At 33.9% G+C, this 24,342-nt stretch overlaps 2 protein-coding genes across 3 annotated transcripts in view; one reads left to right on the forward strand and one right to left on the reverse strand.

The window, feature by feature from the left end:
• Positions 1–1,631, reverse strand: part of LOC149797105 (tumor susceptibility gene 101 protein-like) — a 30,472-nt gene extending 28,841 nt beyond the window's left edge. The window contains exon 1 of one of the 2 annotated variants that reach the window (XM_089961778.1): positions 1,407–1,631. In XM_089961778.1, the coding sequence (XP_089817904.1) occupies positions 1,407–1,451 (45 nt within the window). In that variant the 5' untranslated portion in view covers positions 1,452–1,631. The remainder of the gene's footprint in view (positions 1–1,406) is intronic. The other variant, XM_089961777.1, reaches the window with a different exon arrangement.
• A 1,148-nt stretch (positions 1,632–2,779) lies between these two features.
• Positions 2,780–23,893, forward strand: LOC149797106 (ribosome production factor 2 homolog). The gene is made up of 10 exons (XM_089961776.1): positions 2,780–2,909; positions 3,909–4,041; positions 7,984–8,021; positions 10,169–10,208; positions 10,821–10,902; positions 13,344–13,420; positions 15,739–15,838; positions 17,624–17,726; positions 20,106–20,250; positions 23,118–23,893. Exons 1-10 carry the CDS (start codon positions 2,890–2,892, stop codon positions 23,295–23,297), a joined length of 918 nt encoding a protein of 305 aa, XP_089817902.1. The 5' UTR covers positions 2,780–2,889; the 3' UTR covers positions 23,298–23,893.
• The last annotated feature ends 449 nt before the right edge of the window (positions 23,894–24,342 follow it).

Below are 24,342 nucleotides of genomic sequence, written 5' to 3' on the forward strand. Positions count from 1 at the left end.
GCAATCACAGCGTTAAAAACAAAAAATCATCGACTCTCACAAAGAAATTAACATGGACTTGCTTGTAAAATGAAATGATTTAAGTTGAAACCAATTCATATGCGCTGATTATGTGCAGATTATGAATTGGAATTATTTGCCTTTTCTACGATAAGATTACTTCTCAGCCATCGGCTAATGAACGATACATTCAGGAAACGAATGGCATTCTTTTATGTTTATATCACAAGAGAGAATGGATGATGGTTCGGCTAATACGAACGTAATATATGTAATACTAGATTCACAAAGAATGGGTGTAAAACAGAATTGATATGGTACAAAATAAAGCACAGAATGTGATCCTGAAAAATAGTATAATTCATCAATAGAAAAGTAATGATTACTGTGAAAGGGTTAATAACTTGTTTTATTATCATATTTCCTTGGCATGATAAAGCTAATTCTGTGATAAATATCCAGGTTAAAACAACGAAAATAAACGTATCACAGGGATACATGCTAGATCAGCAGTTTGCAGAAGCATGTACATTATTCTGCAATGAACAGCAAAAAGACATCAATATTATTAGAGTAAACGATTTTTATACTGATCACCATTTCGTTTGGATGGACTTAATAAACACACATGATAATACACTCACTGCACGAAAATTATGTATCTCTATGTTTCTTTTACAATGGTGCCCATATATTTAACTTTGGTAAAATAAGAGCGCGTCGAGTGGAATCGTCACAATCGAGGGTAGTACGAATTTGTTTATCAATATGCGTAACTTTCATTGTGACATCACAGCGCGCCACAATCAATCCGGATTGTACTGGAACACACTTTTATGTTCATTTCGTCCAAAAATGTCTACGTACTTGAACATTGATTTTACCGTATGTACCTATGGGGAGTTTAAATAATGACTTTCCAAAGGAATGCGGATGTTTACGAATCCAAATGAAGTGAATACTTGCCACTTAAAGGTATGTAGAATCAAATTTTAAAAAATGACACCCATTACTGAAATAGTCGGTGTTGAATGCCTACATGACCCGTCTGACTTGTACAGTAAATGATACCTAATGGCGAGGGAAAAAATGCACGTATGAGAATATACTTACACACATACATAAACACCTAAACAACGGATCTAATAATCTGTGCAAAAAATTTTAGCAAGCAGATAAACGGTCGGAGGGATTTATAGGCTAGAGATAAAAGGCGAAAGATAAATTGATTCATATATATGGACGTATTTCCGTATTGCTTGACATCCTTGACTACTTGGGTTATTTGAGTTACAGGCAACTCCATTTTGAAAAAGATACCTATTTGCTTTGTAGCATGCGGAGCTGTAGTGATACAGTAAATCCATAAGGTGCAGAGCAGTTTATCTCGAATATAATGTACGTACCTTGCAAAGCGATGACCTCACGTATTGTCTATACTGGCTCGTCATCTTTAAGGCACCTGTTTGTATACAACTGTCTATAAAACACACCAACTGATTTCGCCCAAATGAACTGATTTAATCCCTTAGGAATACTGATCTCTCACTATTTCGCTTCGTTTTTACATTTCCGTTGCTTCTTCGTTCTAGTTTGTTTCAGTTCGTTTACCCGGAAAATGTGATGCGTTTTACGTCACTTAAATCACCCCATGGGATCTGGAAAGCACGTTATAATTAAGGCGGTTCAATTTAGGTATTGTATGAAATGAAACAGTGATAGTATGTTAGCAACTAAGATACAGCAATCATTATTTATGAAAATGTAAATGTGCATTAAAACCGGTATCACTACTGGCTGATATGTTATATCCTGCTCTCTCTCTCTCTCTCTCTCTCTCTCTCCACTAATCACAAGCTCACATAAACACATTAAACTCCAAAATACAGTTCCCAAATGCATAAGCTATCGGCAATATGACGTAATATTTCGCTCATGTGAGCAAATTGTGAAGTTGGGATTTTTTTATTTGTTTATTTTGTTACACATAAATATCCAGTGGCATATGCTGCATATCTGCAGAACATGAGCTTGCTGGATACCTGGTACAACGTTATCGGTACCTAACCATTTTGAAGTAATGGTCTTTGTTCAAAATTACTTTAACATTCAACGTTTTATCTACGAAATTTCTTTTCTTATGAGAACATAACATATTAATTTGACTGCCTGCTATTACATTAGGGTAAAGACGAAGGTCAAAATTGTATTCTTCCAACCAAAAAAGTAAAAAAAGAAAATATCCTTCCATGTGCGATTTAGAACTAGTAATAATCTGAATTAGTTCAGTTACTCTTTTCTTTAAAACAAAAGAAAAAGACTTTCATCTTCTATGATATTTATTATTATCTGAAAATTCATGTGTGACTTTTTTTTATAAAAAAAAAAGTGGGTGCAATGGGATGCAAAACAAAAACTGATTCATCAAAGGGAAATCCAACATTTTGTGTCAAAAATAAATTCGTGTAATTTCTTTTTAATGTTCTTTTCAATAATTGCTTTATAAAATTTATATATTATGATTAAGTGTTTTCTACATTACATATTGCATAATCTTTTGACCTAAGTTGGCTTGTTTTTTGGAGGGTGGGGTGTTTTTTCGGCAGGTTGTTTGGTTTTTTTTCCATTTTTTTCAAGAGATGTTATCAATTTTTATCTAGAAGGAATATTGACATGATCTCAAGATTTTTTCATTTGAATCTATTTCTCGAGCTATTATTTGGGAATTTATAAAAGGAAAAGCTAAGACGCTTACTTTCCTCCAATCTTGTTTTGATTCATGCAACAAGCGTTTCTACAAGTTACCTCCCTTGCATACTCTTCTGTAAACACGTGTTGTATTTGGATTGTCGGTGATATTTGCGTTTGTTTAATGATATACTTGCAAACATGGTTATGCAGAGAATAGTGTAAGTTAAGAAAAGAAATGGTATTTGAATATCAGACGCTCGGGTATTACTCTTTATTGGCCAGAGACCAATTGTCGCCGCTTTTCCAGGGCGTTTTTTGGGGGTTTTTTATTTTATTTTTTAAATTGTGCATTAGACCTAACCACACCAACCAATATTGTTTATATTCTCTTCCGTTTGTTCCACTGTTTGAAGTGCAAGATTAGAGATAAAGATGATGAAATAGATGTATCGATGGGATGTTAATTCTAATATAATATATGGGTTTGATTACAGAATTTTAATGACCAGTACCGATGTTGAAGCAAGTTTTGAATATTCTTTTAAATTAATGTGTTTACGAGATTTAGCAGTCTTATTTTATGTAATTTAAAAATTGTTGTACTGAAGGTGTCCATTTGAATGATTTTTAAAACGTTTTAGTGATTTAGACTATTTAGGTGTCTTACAAGTCCATATCAGCAAGTTTAAGCTTTGTTCATTTTTGTCAGATTTCTTTCCAGCACCATATCATTGTTTTAGTAACCATTTGTTCAAATTCATTTTTTTCCGTTTGGGTGTTTTGATAAACCAGTTTCAAAATTATTGTGTACATAGCATAAAAAGCACAACACCTAATGAAGCATTTCTTGTGAAGGAAACAAAAGTGCCCAATTATGTCCTGAAGAAGTCTTAATAATGGTCGGCCTGGGACTTACCGCTTGAGTCTGATGATAATGCTCAGATAAAAAAAGAATGAAAAGTTAAACCACAAAAACCAGACTTATTTTATAACAATCATTTGTAGTGACTATTCTAATCATCTGCATACTGTCAAGTCTTGCTTCAGAAGAGAAGTCATATCTGGTTTTAATGAATATGATTTTATGATATAATTGATTTGTTTGCTTCACTTTTCATTTGAAATAAACTTTTTCAGTTATGTTTTAGGTTAAGCTTTTTGAACATTTTTCTGCTTTATAATAATTTTTATTTGAATTTTCTCTTTCTCCATTCTAGGAAACCCAAAACACAGAGAGGAAAGCGATTTCTTCAGAGTCGTGAACCAAAGATTCATGAGAACACAAAGACTGCCACATTTATAAAGGGAGGCAACACAAGTGAGACCATCACCCAAATACTCAAGGAACTGGTATAAGAATTAATATTTTTTATGCTAAATGGAAGTCTCTTTCTCCATATCAAAGTCCTGTATTCTGTACATATGTTATGTAATTCCCCTTACATTTGGGAGAAAAAGCAATGATTTGTGACCCTGCATATATATAATGCAACTACCCCTGTGTCCATTAAGTTTAAGACCTTGATTATGATTCACTGGACATATTTAGTAAAGGTTATCATGCAGACTGGAAAATTGACTTGTCCTTGGGAGATTTGAGCTTGTTTGACAGATATCAAAATAGGATTAGGGTTGGGGTTACAAGAGTTTGGAAACATTAGATAACTAAAATGAAATGCTTTCCTGAAATTGTATGATATACATTATTACAAGAGCACAGTTAATTTCATTTCTTTTTATCTTTTTATTTATATTAATAACTTATGATGATAATTAAAGTTATCAAAATCAGTTTCTAATAGTTAATGTAGACATATGTAGATATTACGGAAAAAAGGAAGGCTTTAAATTGATAGCTAGTCAATAGAATGCATCCTGTAGATATTAGATGAGCAAAGACAAAGTTTCATACTAACTGTTTTTATATAATCTCGTGGGCTACATATAAATCAACAATGAAAACTTGACTTGGAAGTGAGAGATTTTGTAATGATTTATCTGTTTATGCACTTGAATGATTGAGTGCATCAGTGCTATAAAAAAAAATCCCAACGGCCAGGGCCCTTAAATTTTAGATCAGGCCCATCCTATATGCTAAATGAGGTGCCCATCTGACTTGTCAACAACAAAAAAATTTGCCTGACTAAACTTTGATCATGCTGATGAAATGTGTAAATGAATTTTTAACATCATGTTAGAAAACCAATTTTGTTCTCCCAAAGCGCCTGACGTGATCGTGTTTCGAGAAAACACAAATTTTGGTAATCTTCAACAACAACAACAAAAACTTTAAAACACCTCTTTCGTTATATGCCCATTACATATAGCATGTATAAATGGTAAGCAGTCATGATTGGAGCTGAAATAAAACTATCCATTGAGTAGTTTAAACAGTGATAGTTAAAAGCCATGAGGTCAGGTATAAACCACACCCATTAAAAGCAATGAGGTCAGGTATAAACCACCCCATTTTACTTATTACCATATTTGTACATGAGCATGATCAGTCATCAAGTGAAACATATAAGATTACCCTACAATACATCTCTCTCTCTCTTTCTCTCTCTCTCCCTCCCTCATAATTGGGATTAATTTTTATTTGCTCTTGAGGTGCAGTAAGAAATTCGTGACAGTAGCTAATGAGATGTGTTTGAAAGCTGCAGTGGGTGAGCCCATTGTGCTAATTTGCATAGGTAGGATCAGGAAGTGGAACAACCTATTATAGGTAACTCAACGAGATGCTAGATGCATGTACAAGAACAAAAATTATTACAGATTATTGCCTTGAAATAGAATGTATGAGCCATATGTGTTATATTTTTGACAAGTTTGTGAACAGCAACAGCATTTCTTTTAAGTTGGATTTTACTGCATATATAGAGTACAAGGCCTGATCATTTCAGTTGTCGGAATAGAGCTCAAGTGTAATTCATTTTTAAAACCGATATAGGAAGCAGTTAGCTATCAGCAAAGCCCAACTAAGATATATTTCAGAACTCTTGGTTGACAGAGTTTTACTCTGTAAAGCATGCCAGCATAGCGATGAACACTAATGACACTTGCATTACCTTCAAATCCCTTCGAACCCTATAGAATTTGTATTCGAATTGTAGCTATTGCAACATTCTGTGACAGTATTAAAAAGGGGGATATTTGGAACGTGTGGAAATTGGAATCGAGGGTTTGTGGAATTTCAGTCAGGGTTTGTGAGTTTACCAACTTGAGGCCTGTGTCTAAAAAATATTTTCTTTGAGCACTGAACATTCAGTTTTATTAAAGTATTTAATTGCCAAACATTAGGTAATTATCAGTCTCATGTAACTGCTACATAAACAGTGGATGATAAACTCTACATATGGTTGATAGCTATTTTGATACATCAGTTTTGCTTTTTCAATATGAAATGACTTTTGTTTCCAGACACACCTGTAACAAAAATATTCTAGTTATGTTATTAACACTTGACCTGATAGTAACTCCACCCACAAACACCAAATTGACAGATAAAACTGATTCCTTCATTTGCACTTTCTCTGAATAACCATGTGACTGCAACAAGCTTGACCAGTCAACACATCATGACACTGTTGAAATAAGGAAAAATCATGGTTTCATCTCCGAGATATAAACTGTTGGATCAGTTTTTATTTTTTTGCTAGAACAAAATGTATGTTGTCACTGTTGGACCGTTTCATGCAACTTTGGTCATTCATGCTTAAAAAATGCTAATAATGTTTTTTTGACATAAAATATGAAATGATTGTGATTTGTTTTCTTCATTCCTTTTCTGAAAATGATGATTCCTGAAAATGTATCAAGTTGATAACATTTTGTGGTTATTTCCAGCTCTTTACATTTTAATATTAGTGGCAATTAACACATTTCTTCAAAAGTAAATCATGATATAGTAATCATTCAGATACTTTCTTCTTAAAATAATAATTGAATTTGCCACAAGAAGGTATGCATCTTTGTGACTTTAACCCATGAGTGTGAATTATAATTCATCAGCTTTCCAAATAATTTTCAGATAAATGTAAAAATTTCTTATTTAATTTGTATAAATATATGGTTTTATTCAATATCATCCATTTTGGTAACATTGAATAATTTATTTTTTCTGTGGGCAAAACATATGGGTCTGTATACAATACAATTACTTTTTAACCCATGCATCTTTTGATAGCTATGCCTAGAATGTTTAAAATATCGTGCAGCTGTTAGAATTCTTTATTACATTATGAAATAATTATTTTGTTGTTTCTTTACCATATCTCTGTCACTGGATGGATTAATAAATCACTTCCAATTTAAATATTTGATGGAAAAACAGAAGAACACATAAATCAAGGAATTTTTCTTGTATGTTTTAAGGAAGCACTACCCCCAGGTCATCCATCACAAATTCCAAATATTTTATATGAAAACTATACCTAAATGTGCCAAAGTAATCTAATCAAGTTTATTGTGAAGCTTTACCTCTAGGCACAAACTTGAGACAAATCATGAAATGTGAAAATTGTGGCCTCAAACAGCTGTGGTATGACCATGTGGACCGTTACCTAGCATAATAATTTTTTTATAGTAACAAGTTACATATATTATATGTATTTGTGCCAAATCTTAACTCTGTGTCTCATTGCTTTCATCCTCATATCAATGTTTTTACCCCACATTCCAAGCTAACGCCAGTGCTGAAAATCAGTATATTTAGTACCATCAGAAAGAAACAGCCCTTGTAAATGTTTTCAGATTATTAAGTTCTTTTTCATTTAATCACTGCTATGCATGTTTAATACAAAATAGGATATATATAAATAAAATGGTTATAAAATGTGCACATAAAAGACTTGTAGTTTCATATTTGAAGTGAAAAATGAAATACGGTGAAATATCAAGATTTTGATATGTAAGATATCACATGCACTGTATGTCAGAACTAGTGTATTTCACTTTTTACTAGGTTGAACATCAGGGTGAACAATATAGGCAAGTGCAGGTTATTCACACCAATATATGGTAATTCCAAATGAAGTGAAGTGGTAACATTGTAAAAATGTAATGCAGCAAGGAATAACCCTCATTTTATTCCAATAATTATCTCAGATAATCACCCATTGCTATATAGTATATGAGGGCTATAGGACCGAAAAATAGCCATCACTTGTTGCATCAAGCATGTTGTCGCTATAAGCAAGCAGCAAGTTAGATAGGAAATTTCAAATTAAAGGCACAGCTTATTTCCATGGTGCAAATGTGACTGATTGTTTGGTTTGGTTTCTTTTTTTTCAGCATATCTTGAAGAAACCTAATTCAGTCACATACAAAAGGTTAGAATTCTCTCTCTCTCTCTCTCTTTCTCTCTTTCAAACATTCATGTCATGAGTGGCCTGGAAAAAGATGAAAAAGACAAAGATGATAATAATTGATAAAAATGGTTGTATGCTAATTTATCTATATTTAGTCATCTGATGCAGACAAAAAAACTTAAATCTTTTGATATCCTGTATTATTCTCTCTCATGTGACTCAAACCAAACAGGGTCTGTTTTAGGATAAATGATTGCAGGGTTCTCATTAATTTCTAAAACATTGCACTTGAAAATCAGTTGAATGTGTGGCACTTGTTGATCACATTTTCTGGCCCTACCACTACATTGTTAAATCCTGCTTAGATATATAGAAAATTCCCACTCCCAGTTGTAGAGAAGAGGTTTTCACTGAAAGACTTATTGTGATGTCTAGCTGGTCCTAAATAAAAATGGTGCCAGTCTTAAGTCCAGTATGGTACCATCTTGAAAATCTTGTTATAGCTATTCCTTCTGAATGGAAGCCTTACCAACATACGGTTTTCTTTTCAGCATAAATTATTTTATGGTGTTTGGTTGGTATTAGATGAAATTGGTGATGATTTGACCTCCAATATGGCCACCATGGGGGCCATCTTGTAAAATTTGTTATCTTGTATGAATAATTATATTGACATGGGGTTTTCACTGATTCTGGAGCCCCTGCTAATAACAATTTCACATGATGGCTATCTTGAAAATCTTGTTGCTACTCTGAAATGGATGGCAATATTGACATGGAATTTTCATCAGTAGCTTTTTGTGATAATTAGTTGGACCTATATGAAAATGGTACCAATCAATTTTACATTCAGTATGGTTGCCAGGATGGCCATCTTGAAAATCTTGTTATATTTACGGTAGAGTAGATGACCATAATGACACGAGGGTTTCACTTCTAATGATCTCTGTTTGGTCTTAAATGGAAGTGGTGCTGATTATGTCCAGTATTGGCATCAAAGAACCTGTTAGGAAGATTTTTTTATTGCTGGATAATATCTGAGATGGTTTCAACACTCAAGACTTTCAATGAAGTTACAATCTATTTTGGATTCCTGGAAATTCTTTTCAGAGCGTAGAGCGTCAGTCCCTCTGAGTGACTCTTGTTTTCAAGGGGAGGAAGGATTTCTACTCTAAATTTTAGGTTATACAATAGACCTTGACCAATTTAGTAAGATATTAAGATATTACACCACTGGATCAGTGGTAATACGTTCTGCTTGGAATAACTAGACTGACAGTACGATACACCAGTCTGCCAGTGCATTATGGGTATATACTGTTTGCATTTGGATTGCTTGTTCTACACAAATTCACATTTATTTATTATGCTATGGCTCATAATTAACAGACCTGAGTTCCTGCTTGTGCTTTATTGTAGCACATAAACAGGAGCATAAAAAGTAGGTAAGACTGTGATCTTACAGATTGAATTATGATTTATGTTATTTTAGTTTTCAGCCCCAGTCCCAATATGTTTTTACCATTATCTTCTTTTTAATGAACATTTTACTAAAAGTTACGGTCATTATATTTTGTCTTGTAAAGTTTCAGGTTTAGAAGGGTTTATCTTTTCAAGTTTAATTTGTTTGCCATTCTTTACTTTTGCCATTTTAGAACTTGTAATAGGCACCATGTAGCCAGTATTGTGTTGACATGCCATTAAACCCTGTATTTATGCATGCAAGTTGGTTTTGCAACAATAGCTTTAATTCTGCTTTTTAATCAAACCGGGTGTCTCATTGGTAGAAACAGAAACCTAATAATTTTGGCACTGATAGGTCAACGGTCAATTGAGCAAAAATTTGATTTTCTGTTTTGCATGGTAATTCATTTCCTTTTTTATAGTTATTAAATTCGATTAGAAGACTGCACTTGTGCAGGTGCCAAAATGCCAAGGTCACTGGTACCAACACTGTAATGTAATTTTCAGGGGAACCAGTTTTTATCAGACTTCTTAGCTATACATGGACAGAGGCAGCTCCCTATTGATGTTTTAGCCCAGATCTAATTTAATCTATTGCTAAAATGTAATTTACATGTATACATGGTTATGTTACTTCTAATATAAATATGATTTGAAGTCACAAGTTCAACATGTTTGCATAATTCAATACATCTTCATTTCAGGAGGAACATATTAAGGCCTTTTGAGGATGAAACTCCTTTGGTAAGTAATCATTTCATGACAGAGAGTTTCCATTTTCATCTTTGAACAGTTTCTTACATGAGACATTCCAAGAAGACTGCGATTGTAATTTTGTTTGCTTGTAAAGTGGGCAGATATTTTGAATTCTGTCTGATTTAATGGAATATGAGAACCACATTATAATTGGTTTTCAACCACTAAGAACTAAACACAAGTGAAATGAATCCAATAGCAGCAATATAATAAAATTTACCAAATTTGGTAGGATCCATTATAAGAGAGGCAGTCGTACAAAAGGCCTGCACTTGATATCACACAGAACCATTTATTACATTATTGTTTCCCAAAAATTCTTGATCCTGAGTAGTATTTCTGTTGTTTGTAGATTTGAAAGTTATTGTATATTACTGGTTGCGTTGTTTTCCTCTACCAATTCAGAAAATAGCTCCCTGGGTAAAGAATGAATGACCGTTGTGTTGTAACTGTTTCCATTTTGGCAACTGATGCAGTTTCTCCAAGTTAATCATCAAAGTTTGCCTTACTATGTACTTTCTTGCAAATATCTTCGCTTTAATTTGATTCTAATGTAGCTATAAAGTAATTTATTTAAACTTACTATTTTCTTCTTATTAGGAATATTTTGCACAGAAGAGTGATTCAGCATTGTTTATGTTTGGATCACATTCCAAGAAACGGCCTCATAACGTTGTAGTGGGTAAGTTGAACGTTTTCCCGTATGGCCCAAGAATGAAAAGCACTATGTTTCCCACTTTACAACTCTTGCTATAGTTTTTTGGCAGACCCTAAATTTTATTTCCTGTCTACAAACTTAAAAATAGAAAATGATGTTGTTTCGGTGTTGTGGCAGGTCTGCATATGGACTCATTCATTGGTTTTGGAAAAGAAACTATTATAGTTTGTAATCATTAAAATCACTAAGGCACTTTTCATTTATGGCATTTTTTTAAGTGTCCACTATACAGATACTGAATTATTCAAATAAAATGGCTATCTCTTACACCGTGTACTAATAGAAGTTAACATTAAATGTCAGGCTAATGTGATAATAGAGAAGGAAAATGTTTTATTGAGCCCTTAGAGACCTTGTAAATCGGCAAGATGGGACTGAAAATGAAACGTGCATTTTCCTGTTTTCACCAAAATTATTACTGCTTAGGGCTTAAATTGTTGCATTATTGTATTAAAAGAATTCACAACAATTAAATGTAAGGAGAGTAGTACAAATCATTAACGTCTGCCAAAAAAGTAAAGCTTTGGTTATCCAGATATCTTGCTGTCCAAACAAGTTTATGAAAACTTTTTATCTGTATTATTCTAAGGTGTTTCTTAACTTAGATACCTCATTTATCATTACAGATGGGGCAGGCACTAAAATGTCTTGTTAATGGGTTTTCGCTGGTTCTCAAAAATTGAGTTTTCAGTAGGTGGAAGAAAACTCGTTATCATCTGTTTATTCCTTTCTTTTTTGCTATATAGAATACATCTTTTTGTATTCACACTAGTTTATATTAGGCCTGTTTTGGTCACAATCTTTTTGGAAAGGGGATAAAAACGTATGACCATGGAGATAAACACCCAGAACTTAAAGAACACCAACCAAGATTTGTAGTGATACAGTGGTACATATTGGGAACATAAATACTTTATTGGCGTTATAATAGTGTTTCGTCATTACTGTATGGTGATAGTTGCAATGGAAAATGATAATTGTGTGTAAATGTATAATTAATACAACAATTAACTACAATCATATTATTTAGCTCTAATTTTTAAAGTCATTGTTTGATCTGTATGCCAAATATACATTTTTTATATAAAAAGTCTAAAACCTTTATTTTGTAATATCTCATTTTGTGATTCATTCTCATGGACAGAAAGCCAATGCTAATCTAGAGATAGTTATTTGTAATTACAAAATTAGGTTATCATAAGTTCTTGTGCCAAAAATTAGAAGATGGTACAGATCATAATCCTGTAATAAATCAAACCAGAGCCTTTCTTTATACAGTCAAATGTTACAGGTCATACATAGCCATTGTGTTCTACCAGCTGACCTGTCCAAACCATCATCCCTTACTGATTATACATAGCCCTTATGTTCTACCAGCTGACCTGTCCAAACCATCTTCCCTTACTGGTTATACATAGCCCTTGTGTTCTACCAACTGACCTGTCCAAACCATCATCCCTTATGGGTGTACTGCAATGTTTTCTCTCCTGCTGTATCTCTCAGTTGACCATCTTACCCTCCCCATCTTCAGTGACCAAAGGTTGAAGTATGATCCTATGACAGGCGCCATCAGAGGAGACTGCAACTAAAGAAAAAGCAAACCTGGTGGCGTCTTTGGGTGAGGCTGTTTTTGACTTGCGAGCAATGTTCTCGTGGTTCTTCTTGCCCCAAAGAAGAATACATTTTGGGGGTTGAGAACTCGAGCCACCTCAGAAATAGAAGTGACAAGGAAAAAATGACAGAACATGCCAAGTTCAAGATGTCATTCTGCTGTTTGGAAATTGACATGATTATTCAAGGACATGATTTTGCATTTGGACAAAAATTTGTAAAATAGGTGACCTATAAATAGTAAGGTTTCAACAATATTAGCCAGAACTTGTACCCAGTTCACTGTATATACTCATAAGTCAAGTTCAAATGCAGACTACACAGACCCAGATGTGCTTTTGCATAATATGCCAGCAGATCTAGATTTGTGTGGTTTATTATGAATAATCAGCAGAATTTAAATTATTAACTTTGATCGGTCAGTGCATTATGTGACTACAGATCAATGTCAGTTGTGTTTTGAAGTTCGACCTGTCTTACAAGTTAGTACCAACAGTAGCTGTTGGAGCCAACATTATAGCATGGTCTGGTGACACTTGTGGATGGTGTCATCCAGTTTAACTATATGGATGCAGTGGTAATATCATGGTACTTTATACATTTGTCAATTTAAATGTACCAAAAGAAATAAGACAAGTCTGGAATTTTTTTAAAAATTCAGGTTATTAGGAAGCACAATTTGCATGTTTCACAGAATGCTTTATTTGTTATGAGATTGTTTCCTTGTATATTTAATTTAGAATTCCAATAGTTAAGTTAGAAACTGTATTTTTTGTTCTTTTTTTAATTTTCAGGGAGAATGTTTGATTACCATGTACTTGACATGGTAGAATTTGGGGTTGAAAAATTTCAGTCAATGTTTGATATAAAAGTAAGTACATGAATAATTTTACACATAGCAGTTGAGCATGTATACATGTGTCTGTAAGATATTCTTTCTATGTTGATTTCATTCGTACTTTACCAATTTCCCTTATCTAACAATCATCACTATGCTTACATTGAACGATACGTAGTGGATATCTGTCAGTAGATAGTTTGGTATCCTGAGATCCTGCTTGACCATAAGAGTACTCTGCATTAATGATCATAAAAAAAAGCCATTATAACAATTTTCCAAATTATGTGGCTTATTAAATAATCAAAATATAGGCCAAATTTAAATTGTCTGAGGGCCATGTCTCTGTCCAGGTTCTCCGAGTTTTGAACTAAATTAGATTCTTGCACCTTTTGGTGATAATGGTTGGTATTTAAATGTCTGTATCAGGGGTCAAGCTAGACTTGGATTTTAGAGAGAAGTGACGACTTCTGAACACTGTTAGGAGATGTGGGAGCAAAGCAAGAAATGAAATTAATATATGTGTTTGAATCATGCCCTATATTTTTCAGTATGAATATTTGTATTTATTATTGCTTTTAACAATATATTTTTCAAGTATAAAATTCTGTGTTTTATGCTTACTATGAATACACTATGAACGTGTATAAAAAGTGTCATATTCTTATGCAGTGTATTTTGGATACATGACTTAAAAGCCCACAATAGAAAATAATTAATATTAACTGATAGGAGTTAATTATTGAACTAGCGCTTTAAAAAAAATTACTTGTAAGTTTCTGAAAGTTTACTGTCAAATAGCAGTTGTAAAAAAAATAATTTAAACCTGGTTTGAAACAACCCCTGTAAGATGTACATGAGAGCAATGCAAGAAAGTCTTCATACCAAACTGCTCATCCTAATTTCATTGTTGCTGATAAAAAAATTACTGTAACTATTCATCGACAACACGCTGAATCATTATAGTTGATATGTAAATAAACTTTACCTTTTTTTCAACCAAATCAACAAGCCAGGAACAAATACGGCATAATGCATAACATGAGTGCATCCGTTTTTAGAAAGAGGGATATTCTTAATGTAACACAGTCAGTTTATTGCTTCATTACAACAGTCTATTGAAAGGATTGAATATCTATGTTTTTTATTATTTTGCATACATACTTGTAATAATGCTATGAATTGGTTAAAATACGATTTGCTTCACTGCTTTTTCGTATTTTCAAGAAAATGAGTAATGCCAGAAAATAGCCTTGACCTTGTATTGCTTTCTGAATTCCACAACATAGAATTGTCCCATACATTTCTGGCCTACATAATTATGTTTTGATGCTGAATCTTCTACTACATAATGCAGGATGTCACAAGTTTGAACCTCGGCTGAGTCATGCCAGATACTTACAAAAATGGTACTAGCAGCTGCCTTGCTTGGCACTCGTCATTAAGAGGTTAGTGTTTGGACTGGTCAGCCTGGTGTCAGGATAATGTGACTGGGTGGGACATCATGCTGCAAGTATGCATCATGATATCCCAGTGCTAGACATCACTATAAACTGCCACACTGCAGACATCTAAGTGTTATGACTAAACATTTTTAGAAGCTATGTTAAGCTCCAAATCACACATAAATACACACACATATTATTTATACTTTGCTTTCTATGAATTGAACATTTTTTCAGTAATTAATTTGCCCAATGATTAATGAAAACAGCCTAATGAAGTGGTAATTCCTAGACACAGCAGTGTCTGCCATTGTTAATCCATGACAGGTTCACTTATGCTTTCAGACTTATTTTATAAAGAAAATAGCACAAACACTGCAGTTAGTATCTTCAATATTTTTTTGTTTAAATTGGTGATTTTCATCAATTCTGTTCTTAACACACAAATTGCCATTTACATATTGATGTTAAGTTTAGAAAGAGGAGTTGATATGTTTTCATTGTCTAATAGTAACTTGCAGAAATCAGACAGTAATGACTTGCTCAGGAAAGGTTAAAGGTCAGTCAGCTATTAAAAGACTTGTCTCTCAATGTGCATTAGTTCATCAACACAGTTGATATCACTGCTTTATGCATCTCATCATTCCTCAAATCAATCATATTTTTTATAGCTACTAAATGTTTGTTAATTTATTTATTGAACTGGACTACTCCTATGGCCTTGTGGTTAAAGCATCTACCTCGGATGCAGGAGGTCACGGGTTCGAACCCCGGAATATGAATATTTTCTGTCTGCATGTGGAACTGTTCCATATTGAAATAGTACCATTTTATGTTAAAGCACATTTGCAGATGAAACAGTGTTTTATACTGAAATGTAAAATCATTCTTTGTTTTTTTCTTCAGGGAAGTAAATGTGCAGTGGGAACAAAACCTTGCATACTATTTGCTGGAGATATATTTGATCAGGATGGTGAATATAAAAGAATTAAGAATTTATTCCTAGGTAATTATTCCTTTTAGAACTGAGTGTAATGTGTGTATATCTTTGTGCATAGCTGTTTGTCTCCTTACTTTACCTCAAGACAAAGTTTGTACTCACTTATTCTGTTACATCTTGGACAAGAGAAATTCACACAGATTTCAAATTCGAGAGGTCCAAGGATTAATCCAGAGTTATCTCAGATACTACACACATGTGGACATTCCCTTCTGGGGTCGTCCCTTTGTTTCTCTTCAGATCACTAAAGCATGCCCATAAAACCATTATTTTCCATTTATTCCATATATTTTTCTGTATATTTAACATAGGATGCATAATTTGACTGTAATTTTGTCTTCTTAAAAAATTACCTTTAAGCAAAATTAAATAAATTTCTTTGTATCCAAATGGTTTACGATGCATTTAATGTATGAAATTATCGCTATTAAAGGTCGTAATAGTAGTGTTTTAAATATATGGGTAAAAAGTTAAGGTCAAGATCACATAGACCCCTAAGAGCATCAAAAGCTTTATACTCTAAGTCAGGAGGATCTCAAAAGGCCCAAAGGAAGCAACTGGCTAAAGGTCATGGCTTGTAGTTGTAATCATAATTCACAGGCCTTATACACCATTTCCAAGATCAAGGTCATGTGTCCTACACTGTGGGATAGACCCTTAGTATTTAAGTTCTAGATGTTTAATGACATACGATAAACCGCACAGTCTTTCTTTGTTTTCAAATCTATAAATTTATTACTGAAAATGAAAACTTTTTAAAAATTTGTGATTCGATGCATTGTGAATTTGGTCACACGTGAATAGCAAAGGAAGACTATTCTGCAGCATAAATTTTAGGATGTTAAATTCACAATGATTTGTTTTGGATTACTTTGGAACTGCTGTCCTTAAAGTCATGCTACCATGGTGGACAGACCATTAGCATTCATTCATTCACACGCTTATTTGTTTTGGCAAGGTGTGAACTGTAAAAAATATTTTGAATGGCATAAAAAAATTGATGAATACTTGTATTGCACCTCCACCCACCTAGAAGATTCATTGCCACCCTTACCTTTTGTATATATATAGTTTCCTTAGATATTCTGACAAATTCTTACTGCAGTGATAGAATTTCAAAGATCTGCGGATAATACATAACAGACTGAGACAAAATGAAGAAAAAATCTTGCTCAGAATTGAGATTTTCATGAAATGGCACAAAGAAATCCCATTCCCTGATTTTGTATTAGAAACCTGGGAAATGTGTGTAAAAATTAACTTAACAAGCAAAAGTTTGCACTTGCCATAGGATGTTAGAGAAGCATTTTTTCCAGCTCTGTTATGATGAATAATTCTCATGTCAGTTAAATTTTTGTTATTCGGTACTGTTAATTGAAAGGGGTTAGTGTTAGGACTGGTTGGCCTGGTGTCAGGATAATGTGACTGGGTGGGACATCACGCTACATGTCTGCGGCATGATGCCTCAGTGCTTAACATCACTATAAACTATCATACTGCAGACATCCTAGCGATATGACTGAAAAATTGTTACAGCTACGTTAAAAATCTAAATCATACACACACACCATGCTACATGTCTGCAGCATGATGCCTCAGTGCTAAACATCTTTATAAACTGCCACACTGCAGACATCGTAGCGATATGACTGAAAAATTGTTAAAGCTACATTAAAAAATCCAAATCATACACACACACACACACACTCTGTTAATTTAGATTTTACATTTTTGGTGAACATAACATTTGGAAAGATTTATAACATTATTACATTCACATTCCAATTTCAGACTTTTTCCGTGGAACGTTGGTAGAGCAGATTCGACTTGCTGGTCTTGAGCATGTAGTGATGATTACGGCTATAGAAGGGAAAATTTACATTCGCAACTACAGGTTAGATTTACTACTGAATACAGAATTGTCCCACCACACATTGTAGCCAATACTGTGTATTACTTTAAAGGGTTTCGAATTTAAGTGTTTATTAAAAAATGTAATTTCATTGATTTCTCATTTAAAAACAAAACAGCATAAAATACATATATTCACAACCATAAACTTACGTATAAATTAACTTAATCCCAAATGCAATATTTGGTTTGGTAATTTATTAATTGTCAGTACTTAACGCAAATGAAAAAACCAAAATCAAAGAAGATGCTGACATTCTTATAAACTCAAAAACAGCAAACAAACTTAACTCCACTGCTGTAAGATAGGTTAGGTTTTTCTTTTGTTCTTAAATATTATCAGAACATATGTATGTCAACAATTAGGGGTTAGTCACTAGGACAAAACCAATTGTGCAAAGCCAGTTGCTTTTTTTTGTATTTTTAACAGCTTCTGTTATGTATATTAACAGTTCTTTCTAAATTGAGTTTTCATAATATTTGTTCCAGCATCCATGGTTTGTCGACTCAATTCTGATGTCATGTACATGTTATGCCTGCCCCCCCCCCCCATTTAATATCATCAGAAAGTGGTAGTGCACTTTAATATTTTCAACCTACATTGTCCTGTCTCATTTAAATTAAAAATAGCCAGTTCCATGTATGGATATGCTGCAGTCCCTCTATTTATTTCTCTATTTATTTCTCACAGCCCATGTGACTGCTGTGTTGAATTAATGCAGTAAAGAGGAGATAACTGTTAGATAAGGCCTCAATCAAACTAAAAGTGTCCATCATTAAGACAGTTGAGGTAAACTGGATTATCTCCATACATGCCAGTTGTAATGGGCTATGAGAAAGCATGACTGATCTGCTGATTCAGCAATTATGTGTAAGACATATTTGGTAATAGTGATGTGCGGTTTTGTATGTTTGCTTAATGCATTATTAAATGGTACTGGTGGTCAAGAGTATAAAAAATGAAAACTTTAAGTCCATGCAGTGGCTAAAAGTTTCAATCATACATGGTAATTACTTTCTTGTAAGTTATCTCTTAAGTGTGCTTTTGTGTCTACAATGCTTTCTTGAGGTATACATTTAAAGTTGATGAAATTTTGAATGCAAATTAAACTTTGGTCAGTAAAAATTTATATTGTTCCTCATCTTTCATAAATATATAATGTATTTTTTCCATTACAATGAATACTGCAAGTATTAAAGAAACGAGGGAGTAATGCTTTGTCATCTCATTATAGCTAGTGGAACTGCTTTCAGTCTTACAGATAAGAGTGTAGAATCGAGTGGTAGTTTATCATCACACAAGATAGATCACAAAGGCAGATATAAATGGTTCAAATTTCATTGCGACTTTAAATGTTTGATCTAGTTTACTGACAAAAACCTTGAAATTTGATGTTCCATGATCAGTAATAAATTGACAGGATTCAGTTTTATACTAATATCCTTAGTAGTCATTATGGTCACATGTTAAACTATTTGATCTAACAGGGAAGGAGGGGGTAGTTAATGTTTTGCTATATGATGCAAAAGAAATTGGAGTTAAATGCCATCCCAAGGATACCACAGGGAAGCCGACAATGGATGGCCTAGATATGTATCCACACAGGGCAGCAGACAATGGGTGGCCTGGATAGGTATCCACACAGGGCAGCAGACAATGGCTGGCCTGGATAGGTATCCACACAGGGCAGCAGACAATGGATGGCCTGGATAGGTATCCACACAGGGCAGCAGACAATGGCAGGCCTGGATAGGTATCCAACCAACAACTTCCAACTGTGCCATCACAATTCCATTTTTAAGATCATACAAAAAGGAATCAATCCTTTAATTGCAGTGACTTGTTATGCCTGGGGTTTTATTTACCTTTGAGGCGATCATAACTGAACAACTTGGTGTTAAATCTGTGATTGAATTAGTGATCATATTCTGTCGTATATGCACTATGTGGGGATTGAATTTGGGACTGGAGAAGTGAAAAGTGGGCATGTTACTGCAGCAAACTCAAATCCCCATTTAAACTTGTGGTTGAAAAAGGCATATATATATATATATATATATATATATATATATATATATATATATATATATGTGTGTGTGTGTGTGTGTATGTATTGATATTAGGGTTACATTGTTAAAATATCTTGTTGCATTTTGACTGTTTTAATGTTTAAGGGGAGTCACAGTGGCTTATTGGGTAATGTGTCAAATAATATTAGTGGGTTCCTGGTTTTAATCCAGCAAAGAGTAGCCTGATTCCATGCATGTTTCTGTGTATTCCAAGGTATTGTACTCCCATTGCCTCAGTACTTGATAGTGTTTCATGTGTTGATGTGCTATTAAAGACATGTCTTTTATTTAGGATTCTCATGAAAAAGTCAGGCAGCCGGACTCCTCGTATTGAGCTTGAAGATATGGGACCCTCCCTAGATCTTGCGGTTAGAAGGACGAAACTAGCCTCAGATGACCTCTACAAAAGGGCCCTCAAGGTTCCCAAAACAGCAAAGGTTAGTACAAAGCAATTCAAGATGATGATTTTTGTTTGATTCCATGAATATTTTTGGCAAAACACTTGGTTTTTTATTTAAAAAAACTAGAAGACTCCTATAAACCAGATGCGTGACCAAGTTATCTCGTGAAATTTAGGTCTTTAATCCTTCTATTTTGCAAAAAAACTTGAATCATAATACATATAAGGAGTACAACCACTACCTGTCAAATCTCGCATGCTAAAATAAATTATGTTTACCACATCTTGAGGTCATTTTAGCAGTAGAATTTATAAGAAGCCATCTGCTTGCCATGATGGAAGTTGGACTATAGTGGTCTCCCCTTGGATAGAGGAATCAGTACCACATCCTCTTTGTTCATCAGTTACAACTTCCATTAGTTCTTGGAAGTACTTTCTTACGGCCATGCAAATATAAAATTCATTTGTTCCACTTCGGGTACATGCTTGGGAGTGATGTGGTCAAAATGGTTTCCCTCAAGTGTCATATCACCTCAACTTGGCTAATAAGTGGAATTCATTCTGCCTTGTCACGATCTCACATGAGGCAGACACAAAGAGCGACTTCAGGGTCTTTCAGTAAAATTAGCATCTTCACACTAAGGTGTTGGATTCCTTCAATGTTGAGCACCCAGACAAAAACTCTGTAAGTGATTACAGGTGTTTTAATTGTGCTCATAGAGGTGGTAGTAGTGTTTTAGTGTTGTTGGCTTCCATTGATGTTACTTGGATGAAAACTAATTATTCAACTTGTAAGATCTTTGATTTGTGCTCATTTTTGTGGTAGTATTGTTTTTAAACATTCTGGATACTGCTGTTTGAATTTGCCGGTTTTGTTTTCTTCATGTGTGTAGTTTTAGAGGTTAAACCACCAACTTGAATACCTAATAATAAGCAAACTTGGACGGGCAAAACCAGATTTGAAGTACCCATGAAAATGTCTTGTAAGCTCACCATAAAAATTGGGTCACACAAAAATAAATGATACTGCAATATGTCATTTCCACAGGTAACCTTTGTTATCATTAGCATCCTCTTAAATATCTGGTGATAACTGTACCATGATATGGACTCCCAGCCATTGTTCATTATCCCACACTGCCTATTTCTCCTTCTTAGTCTTAGCACTTGCATCATCTCATTTCATCATTTGGGAGAAGTGAACAGATACCATCTTCCTTTATCAACACGACACTGTCCATTTGTGCATTGATTGATTAGGTTTCCAGGCTTCCACTTAACCATTCTCACATTCATTCATCTCTTAGTCAAGAAAGAGTAGCTTTGCCTCAATCAGAATTACTGATATACTTTGATGCTTTGAAAAGCCATGTCAAGACCCAAGTATCAGTAGTACTATTCTTTTACACTGGCAACTTCCAGCGATTCTTATCTGGTTTGCATTTCAGTCATCTGAACTTAATCTAAACCCTTGCGATGGAAACCCCATTAACACCTATACTTTGATTGAGAGTCAGTTTCTTGTATGGCTCATGTAATAGGCATTTCTTTTCGCATCCACTAATTTGGCAAAACAATCACAAAGCCATTTCTAGATTGTAGAAGTCTATGAAAGAGGTGAATCTTGGTCTAATTTTTGTCATACATCACAGGTATGCTTTACTTGGGCAGGGGCAGCTCCCAGTTGATTCTAATGTTGATAGGTGAAAGGTTAAGGTAACTAAAGCTCACATGGCAATCTTTTAGCTCACTGGTTATAGACCAAAGTGCTTATGAGATGGCCTGTTGTCTGTCATTTTCTTTTCCATGTGAATGCACAAGTTTGTTAGCAATACTCCGCCAGAACAACTGGGAGGATTGCAATAAAACTTTACATACAAATATGTCTGAAGGTCTTGTTAGGCACAAATTAAAATGATGCATATCTGACATCCAATATGGCAACCATATCAGCCATATTGAAAATCTTATTACTGCTACTCCAATACAAAGTCGTATCAAAATGCAGTATTCACCAGAAAACTTATGATGATGTACAGTTCAATCATATTGCTGCCTTAGTGGCCATCTTGAAAATGTTTTGTCACTTCTCATCTATATTTGATGGTTGTATTGATATTGGTTTCCACCAAAAGACATTTTATGATGACTAGATGGTCTAATTGCTGAAGAATATCATTGCTTGTTTCAACACTTAGCAAGTAAAACGAAAAACGGTCTTGTCTTTGATTCCTAGACATTTGTTTTGGACAGTGAGCATCAGTACCTTTGAGGAAGGAAACTTGTTTTTGTTTTGCAAATTTCAGGGAACCAGTTTACAAAAAATTTCATAGGTGACGTACTGCTGGGAAGAGGAACCTTTCGAACTTATTCTCAAGCCAGACATCAGAGTTAAAACCACAGGCTGAATTTGTCATTTTAGGTTCCACGTGATAAAAATGTACTTTTTATTTATTTTTCTCGCAACCAGTTTTTGTATCAGATGCATTGTTGCATTACACTGGAGGAAGGGCAGCTCCCTATTGAGTTTCGATCAGTAGGTCAAAGTTCACTGGATGTGAAATTGCAGTGTTTACATTTTATAATAGCTGCAGTTTAGTGAGGGGAGTACAACATTGTTATGGTGGCTTTTATTATCTATCTGAAATAATCATGAAGAGATGTAAATTCTTTATTTTGCATACTGTGTGATCCTGAAACTCACAACTACACAATCAAATTTTTGGGAGAGAAAAAACATTTTCAGGAAATTTTGTATGAAACTTGAAATATTTCAAATTGAGACAGACAGGCCTATATTGGCACCTGAGGACTCATAAAAAAAAAGAAACTTTACCGGCTCTGATTTTGACCACTTAGTCTGTGCATTACATTTATAAGTTTAAGTTTGGTTTTTCTTTGTAGCCGAAAAAGACCAAGAACATTTCTCAGGATCCATTTGGAAGTAAGCTGGGCAGAATTCACATGCAAAAACAGGATCTGAGTAAACTTCAAACCAGAAAATTGAAAGGACTGAAAAGGAAGAGAGGAGAAAAAGTGAACACAGCAAAAGCAAAGAAGTCAAAACCTTCAGAAACTGTATGAATTAACCAGTCTAATGCATGGGTCTTCAGTAAAGTGTTACCATCGTATTAAAACCTTTTTTCAAGGAATTAGAGCTTCTTATGTGAAAATACTTCATTGCATCTATTCTGAGAAAGTTGGGCAGCAAGCAGGATAATCTTTTTGCTGAGCTCAGTGTTCTTATTATAAAATTACTTGGGATGATTAAGACATTTTTAGAAGCTCATATTATATTTATCATGAAAGTTTACATTTTATCATTATTAATGTATTATGGTTAACATTTTTTCCATACGAGTCTTCCGTGTCCAACATTTAATTTAATGTACAATTCATGCCCTCAAGATCTCTCACTAGCAGTGTTGCAGGGAGTTATCTGGTACCCGTGTACAAGTAGTGTATTTCTTGGACGTGGGTTCACAATGAGCAGACCTGACAATCCTATTAAGACCTTCTCAGAAAGGCAGTCAACATGTTAGACCACTTTTCAGTGAGGTGTGACACTATCATGTACTGCTGTTGTCAATATGGAAATGTGCATTTAAAAAGTTAAATCTGAGACTAACGCTTTGAAGGCCAGGGATGATTCCAGCAATAAAAGTTTGGTGCAAAATGAGTATCTTTCTGCATTTTTTAGTCTTATGGTTTTTACCTCCTAATCTTGTCACTCGTAAGTTTGTTGCAATCTGTTTTTGTATGCCCCTTTATCACAGGTAAAAAAAATTATTATATTTTAAATCAAAGTTACTGGTAATTATTACATAACTTTGTTCTTGTTTTGTAAAGAAGTTGGCTTTTAAATAGTCACATTCAGGAATTACAGCAATCTAACATCAATATATGTAATTAGGAAGCAAGACAAGCTGAATCAGGTTTTTTTTTGTATAGTTGGAAATGGATGAAAATCAGTGTACTGAAAAAAGTGAAAGATTTGACATCTAAAGTGATTATAATTTACACAAGATCAGAGGGATGAACAGAACTCCCAAAATGATGCTATTAATGGTCCTTTAAAATGACTGTTCTAAATAATATATATAATATTTTAAAAAGTAAAAAGTTGTGT

The sequence above is a fragment of the Sinohyriopsis cumingii genome, chromosome 6, assembly GCF_028554795.1.
Source record: "Sinohyriopsis cumingii isolate HCF-2022 chromosome 6, ASM2855479v2, whole genome shotgun sequence".
NCBI lineage: Eukaryota > Metazoa > Mollusca > Bivalvia > Unionida > Unionidae > Sinohyriopsis > Sinohyriopsis cumingii.

What these genes read in the sequence shown, in the direction of transcription:
- LOC149797106 (XM_089961776.1), top strand. Translation starts at nt 2,890, where the DNA reads ATGGTTATGCAGAGAATAGT. An exon ending in AATTCAGTCACATACAAAAG is followed by an intron (nt 8,022 to 10,168) that starts GTTAGAATTCTC and finishes TCTTCATTTCAG; the next exon opens with GAGGAACATATTAAGGCCTT. An exon ending in ATTTACATTCGCAACTACAG is followed by an intron (nt 17,727 to 20,105) that starts GTTAGATTTACT and finishes TCTTTTATTTAG; the next exon opens with GATTCTCATGAAAAAGTCAG.